A 7,165-nucleotide genomic window follows, 5' to 3' on the forward strand; every position below is an offset into this window, starting at 1 on the left:
GACGTATATTGCTCACTGACATAGAGCGCAACCCCTCCCCCTTTCTTCCCCACCCTGTCCTTTCTGTACAATCTATAGCCCTCAATATGTACTGCCCAGTCGTGGGATGAATCCCACCAGGTTTCCGTTAGCCCCACTAAGTCATAGGTGTTTAGTGGAAGCAGGAGTGCTAGTTCATCCTGCTTTTTCCCCGTGCTCCTAGCATTAGTATATAGGCACTTGAGCCCTGCGACTGGTGCCTTTGCTGCCCCCCCGCTCCGAGTCCCAAGGGGCCCTTTGTTTCTTACCTTCTCGTTTCTTACCTGTGTCATAGTGCTGGCCTCCCCATGGCTTTCAGGTTCCCAATGCTCTCTTTCTTCAGGCTGGGCTGTCCTTGTGGGTGCCACATGGTTATGGGGGCTATGTGGGATGGTGCTCTGGGCTGGTGTGGAGCGGTGTTTAGGAGTGAAATGGGCGGGCAGAGCTGGGGACATCCTGGGATCGTGAAGTGGTAACAGCACAGGGCCAGGGCTAGGGCTGAGACAGATCCAGGATCTAATTCCCCACATGTCCCTGCCATCAGAACCCGGGCTCTGCCAGGAAGGCAGCAGTGTGCTCCAGAGGTGACAGATCCAGCCCCAGCAGCAGTACCAGCGTGGGTGCCCTGCCACCTCCCCCCACAAAGCCCACTGCCATAACCAGACAGGGAAACTTCAGCCAAAGGCTCACTGGGCATGGCTTAGCCATGCTCTCCTCTTCCCTTTGTTCATACAAGGCTCTCTGTCTGGGGCAGCATCTGCAAACTCAGCCCAGGTATCCAGGCAATGGGGCCCCTTCAAAACCTGTCAGGAGTGCCCCAGCATCCTATTTGAGAATTACTGCTCTACTCCGTAGCAAGCTAGCTCTGAATTCTGTACCAAGGCTACACGCTTTGTAATGTTTTCTGCCTTCTGCAGTCATTCTTCAGTTTCTGTGGAAAAGAATAACAGTACAATAAATGGTGTTGAATTTGTATTTTGGATGTTTTTCACTTAAATTGTTCAAATATGCTACTTTATAATATGATGTTGTGTTGACCCATACCACATCTGAGTTTTTTTCATGACACACTTGGAGGCAAAGGCCGCTACAATAAGGAGTTTTTGCCAGTCAGTAAGTTTAGAAGTGGTCATTATGTATGTGAGGATTTTTTGTGGATAGATCAAGCTTTTCTGCCAGTGAGAGGGGTTTGTTCCTTTCCCTCACACTTGTAGCATGCTTTGTAATGTTTGCAACTGGAACTCTTCATTTTACTCTGGCAGTCTTTAAAAATAGCTTTACCTAACATTTTCGTTCGCTTAACGGAATGTATCTGGCAAAATGATCTGCTGTTAAATTATTGTTGCCATTTTATATTATTTTAGTTTCTTGAATTGGGTGATATTGTTAGTGGGACCATTCGTTATTGTTTTTTGTTTGTAGATGCAAGGAGATAGTACTTTTTTTAAGATTGTGTTTGAAAATTGAGCTTCAAAAACTTAAGATAATACCATAGCTTTAAATGAAAACCTAAACTTTGGCTGATTCCATAGCCATGGGATTGCATAGAATGCTCAACTCTAGCTTTATTATATGAAGCTTGTTTTAGAATTAGCTTCTGTATTTTAAATTAAAAATATCCACTGACTACAGAACTATTTATTTTGCAACAAATAGCATGCTGCCACTGTTGGAAATGGTGGGGATGAAATTAATAACTTTATTTTTGGTTTTGTCAGAAACCTGACTAGTAGCTTTCTTCTCTTCTTTGAATTTTATTTGGGATTTGTTTGATAGACTGAGGCTAACACCAGCGTTCATGAATCCTTAACCTGCTGATGCATCTAGAAATCCTAGAAAGATTTCCAATTTCCATATACTTCTTCTTGTTCTTGTTTTCCTCCTCCTAACTGGCAGGGAACTGTAAAACGACTGCTTTTAAAAACTTCATTCCCATTCAATCCTTTATAATTTGGACAGGGGTGCAAAAACCCTGATTGTGAGGCTTTGTGAATGTGGCCAGCAATTCAGTTAATTAATTCAGCTAAATGTAATCTGACTTTTTACAGTCCCAGTCGCAACAAAGCCAACAAATTTAAGGTCAGGGTTGTTTGAAGTCACCACTGTCTTGAATCGTAAGTCTAGGTGCTTCTTAATAATTGTAAGTAATTCTTGCTTTTAGAACAAGGCATTAAAATGCCTTGGTAAAATTCCTTGGAGGTGTTTTTTTGCACGTAGTGTATGGCTTTTTTGTGTTGTTTTGGGGCTTTTTTCCACTCGTTTGTATTAATTGACTTCTGCTTTTCTCTCTAGGCGGCTGACGGGACATTCTTTTCACATTGGTTATAGTATGGCAATCCTGAATGGCATCGTGGCAGCTCTTACTGTGGTGTGGTGCCTGATATGAATCCTACACTGATTCAGACTTTAAACACATTCTTTAGGATGCACATGGATCTACTTCAAATCCTCTAGGTTGAGTTTCAATAGCACTGTGAAATGACCTTTCAGTTTTTTAATAGAAATGCCTCATGGTATGTTCCAGAGAGAAATCTTTGGGCATAAAAGGATATCCTGGTCAGTTGCAGTAGGAAGGGTGGAAAACTGCCTAATGCTTACAGACAAAATATAAGTATTAAGACAGATTCACAAATTGAAAAAAATTTTAAATCCCTACTATGACACTTTTTATACTTTAGAATAATGTTTCTTTAATATTAGTGTACTAACATTAATGTACTACAGGAATCATAGTAATAATATATTGGACATGCATAGTGTCCTATTTTAAAATGCACAGTGTTAATTATAAAACATGTTAATGTTCTTTTTGCCGTCTGTATGGCATAGGCAATGAAAGCCAAGCTGACCTTTGACATTTCTGTCTGCTTTTCCAATATTACCACAGTACTGTTTAGGTTCTAACATTGCAGGGAAATTGTTATTTAAACATTTTATTGCATTTAAAAAACATTAAAATATATTAGACTTTATAAACTACTTTATCTTTTTCTATATATTTACATATATATAAATGAACTAAATCTTTATATAAACTACGTGATAGTGTGGTTAGCTGGGAAGAATGTAATATGCTGCAATTGCAGTGTATGCAAAAATTTAAAAATTGTCTTATGAATGTATGGAAATTTTCCATTTTGTGCCAATGAATTCGACAGAATATTGCTTTAGCTCTTTATACATTATATACAATTTTGATATTTCTGACATTGCAATAGGACGCTCACATTTTAAATGCAATAATTATTTTTATGACTTATGCTTATTTGTAATATATGTAAAAGTAAGATTTTTTTTTTTTTACAGTATTTTTCTGTGCTTTTAAAAGTATCAGGAGCCTAGCAGTTGCACTGCTTAGAATGTCATCTGTCTGTACATACTTAACATGACATATGGTTGTTTTTGTTGAATGCATATTGGTTATATCCTGTTCTTAAAATACTAAGAATGAGATTGAAAGTGAATTTGTGTAGTTTGAAAATTAACGTTCTGAAGCATGTACAGATTTGCAATTCAGTTTGATTGGATCTAAGCAAATACTTTTACAGCTGACTACACTCTAAAAACAAAATACCAGAGCAATGTATTTATGTATAAAGGTGTGCCTGTTATATAAAAAGAGTATTTATAGGATTGTTCTTTTGTATAAACCTACGTATGTACATACAGGTTTGATTTTTGTTTTGTTTTTACAGCTTCGGGTCCAAGCATTTACTGATAATAAATTCATGAAAATTTGTATTGTTGTTCTTATTTTATAGTGCTGGTAATGTTCGCAAGTAGCTTTTCATATATACTGACAAACTAAACTACTAAGAATTCTCACTCTTCACACACCTCTGTGATGAGATTTGTTTTTGAATTACTCAAGTCTGTAGTGATTTTCAAAAATGATATATTTGGAATCAAATTCTGCTCTGTGCTATCTACAGCACCCTGTTACACCTACAGTGAGTAGGGTCTCATGGGTACAATGGAGTGAAGAATTTGATGGGGTTTTTTCCCCTCAGTGGATTGAATTTTAAAGTGGATTAGTTCAATTTCATTACATTTCTATATAGATAATCTAATTCGGAATTAAAGTCACTTTAATTAGTTTAATTTACTTTAGAAGTGAATTAAGCTGAACTGAATTAAGGTGTCTTTTTAATTCTCATTTTGCTCTGGGTGATCTTCTATAGCAATATCAAAGTGAGGTCTAATTTCCATGGAGAGACCCATCCATTTCTACAATACAACGACCAGAAGATGAATCCAAGATAACAGGATACGTAGTCTCTCAGATACAATAACAGCTCAGCTAATAAATGATTGCCTAGAAATTATATGGATGGGAAGCAGCTGATGGATTTCTCTTTATTCCCTCAAGAAGGGTGTCAAGCATGGCCTGCAAGCCAGATCTGCTCTTTGGACCTGTTCTATCCAACTCATGGGTAGTCTGTGCCCTGGCCCTGCAATGTTGTATGCATGTGCACTGCAGACTGGCTAGAGCTCTACTCAGCAGCACATAGCTGGGGCATTTGGGTGGCAGCACAGAACTCTGGCTGGTTGGCAATGCTAGGGGCATGTGACAGCAAGGACACCAGAGGTGTGTGGTGCAGAGCCTGGCCAAACAGCTGTACTGAGGTGGGGGTGTGCAGCTGCCCACAGTGCATGCTGCTACAGGCCCCTGCTCCAGCTCTGCACTGCTGCCTGGATGTGATGGCAGCCACGTTCTCACAGCTCCATGCCTCTGCATAGCTAAAGCTCTGTGCTGCAACATGCACTCAGCCCAATAGTGCCCCAATGTAGCTCCATGCAGCTGCATGTCCCTGGATCCATACTGCTGCCTGAACACAGCCCCACAGATCTTGTCCAGGATCTGGCTTGATGTCTGGTATGAGTTTTAACACTTCAGAAATCTTCAGTCTCTACAGCACTGTGATGAGACTGCTTCTGTAATTAATGATGGGGACATTGCCTAACACTGAATATTATTTAAAAAAAGGAATATACAAGACCTTTGTCATCCCCTTTGTAGTCTGTGACCTACATATCAAAGTAATTGATTCAGCTTTAGCATCCATTTTCAGAACAATGTATCAAAATTCTATAAGCTTCTGTCCTTGTTTTTAGTAGCTGTAACCAGAACTTACTTTTAGTTATTTTGCCCCTTCTGACGTCATGAAGCTGGCCACGTTTCAAAGAGATAGGTACGGGGGTTTCTGGGAAACGGCACCTCAAACTGCTGAAAGCTAAACTTGTGTCGTGTATGTGTTAAGGCAGATTGGTATGAAAACATCAGGGATGGTAGCCCCTTCTGAGGGTATGAGGCCTGCCAACTTTCAAGGAGAATAGGTGTAGGGGTTTCACTGCCAGGGAAAACACAGCTTTCTTTTTCAAAAGTGTGAGGGGAAAAAACCAACAAGAACAAATATAAATGAAAAGAAATGGATTGGATAGGGATAAGTAGAGGAATTCAGCTTAGTAAGCTATATCCAATCCTTTCCAAGAACAGAAAGTAGCAGGAGACTTGCAAGATAGGAGGCCAAGCCAGTCCAATACCGTTCAAACGCTGTTGCTCAGGCAGAAACAGCTCACAAAAGGCACAGAAAGACTGCAGACAGAGGCTTATGTGCTGTTTCTACGTCCCTCCCCCAGAGCACTGTGATTGGAAGGGGACTCAGGGAAAGATCACAGTTACTGGCCAGCTACAGATGTTAGTTTTTCCCCCCCCGGCCCCCTTCTCTCTTCTCAGTTTCTGTTCCCCTGAAAGAGTGCCTTCCGAATCTCCAAATCTTTTCCAAATCAATTCAGAGTTTTATTTTTCATCTCCTGATTCGATTCGGATTTGGTAATTTGGCCTCTGAATTGGGCCGAATCTTCTCCAAATTGAGTCGTGGACTGAAGCTTCGCACACCCCTACTATTTTCCCCATTTTTGCCTTTGTCTGTCTGGAGTTCTGATACCTCCACCTTAGCTTCCAGAATCTGCTTCACATGCCTTCTTGTTGGTTCTTGCAGTATGCCCTACCCATTTTATTCTCTGCACTTTTACCTTGCTCAAGATACCAGGTTTCTTGTAAAGATCACAAATTCTTAATTATGTTCTCTTCCATATTCGTTTTCTTGTATTGCGCCAAATATTTTCCTTAGCACTTTGTTTTCAACCACTTGCAACCTTTTCCCATTTGCCTTTGTCAGCAAGAGTCACATTCATATAAAAGGGCAGATTGAACAATGGAGATTAACTAGGTACAGAAATAGTAAATACATATATTCTATAAATAAACTAATGAAAAATATGCATTATTAGTTATGCTTTGATTACTATAATGTGTACTAAACCAATTGGATAAAATACATCTTATATATGGACTATGAGTTTTAATACAAGAAAATCTCCAACCTTTTAAATTGCATAACTTTTGTTGCCACTTCCTGGGTTTCTGAAAATGCTAATGATTCAGAGATGGAAAGCAGTGTAAGAGTACTTTCTTGATGAAATGCTATTATTTGAAATGCCTGTATCAATAAAATATGTATTGCAATTCTTTTTTCATTTGCATTCATCCCAGAAATCTACAGTAGCAAAAGGAAAAAAGGTGTAATTTGAAATCACTGGTGTTTTATAATTGCTTGGCAATGTGATCAATGTTTAATCAGCTCATTCATACATGTGTCACAACCCAAAGGGTGTGATTTTTGTTTGTGTGTGCTTCGGCACTGCTAAATTGTCCCCGCTAAATTGCAGCTTCCTTGCACGGTGGAGTTTTCTGCTGCAAAGGAGAACCCCGGTGCAAGGGAGAATTTCCCGCCAATTTGAAGCTTTCTTTGCAGGGTGCATTTCTTTGTTGCAGCACAGAGATGCTCGTTGCAAAGAGTTCCTGCCATTTGTATGCTAATTTGAGTCCCATTATTGGCCAGTTCTAAATTATTCACACGTGGCGGCTAGTGATTGGCTTGCTAGCCGTATAAGAGGCTTGAGTGGTTTCCGCCCAAGTTGGAGGACTCCACGAACAAGGGAGGAGGAGACTTCACGCTGTGTGAAGATCTCTAAGCGCTGCGGATCCTTACAGACCCAGCGCATTTAAAGCAGGCAATGGAGGTCTGATCAACCTCTAGCCTCTCCCCGTCGCTGATAGATTCCTAGACGTATCCCTTCCTGC

The 7,165-nt window shown here is 40.0% G+C and overlaps 1 protein-coding gene across 1 annotated transcript in view; it reads left to right on the top strand.

Moving 5' to 3' along the window:
- The window catches only part of ARL6IP6 (ADP ribosylation factor like GTPase 6 interacting protein 6), a gene marked incomplete at its 5' end in the record, with an annotated part of 19,875 nt that extends 16,070 nt beyond the window's left edge, over nucleotides 1-3,805 (top strand). Inside the window, one exon of the mRNA XM_025205189.1 lies at nucleotides 2,311-3,805. Coding sequence (XP_025060974.1) covers nucleotides 2,311-2,404 — 94 coding nt within the window. The remainder of the gene's footprint in view (nucleotides 1-2,310) is intronic.
- Between the last annotated feature and the right edge of the window lie 3,360 nt (nucleotides 3,806-7,165).

Source organism: Alligator sinensis, unplaced genomic scaffold (genome assembly GCF_000455745.1).
Source record: "Alligator sinensis unplaced genomic scaffold, ASM45574v1 scaffold61_2, whole genome shotgun sequence".
In the NCBI taxonomy this organism is placed as follows: Eukaryota; Metazoa; Chordata; order Crocodylia; family Alligatoridae; genus Alligator; species Alligator sinensis.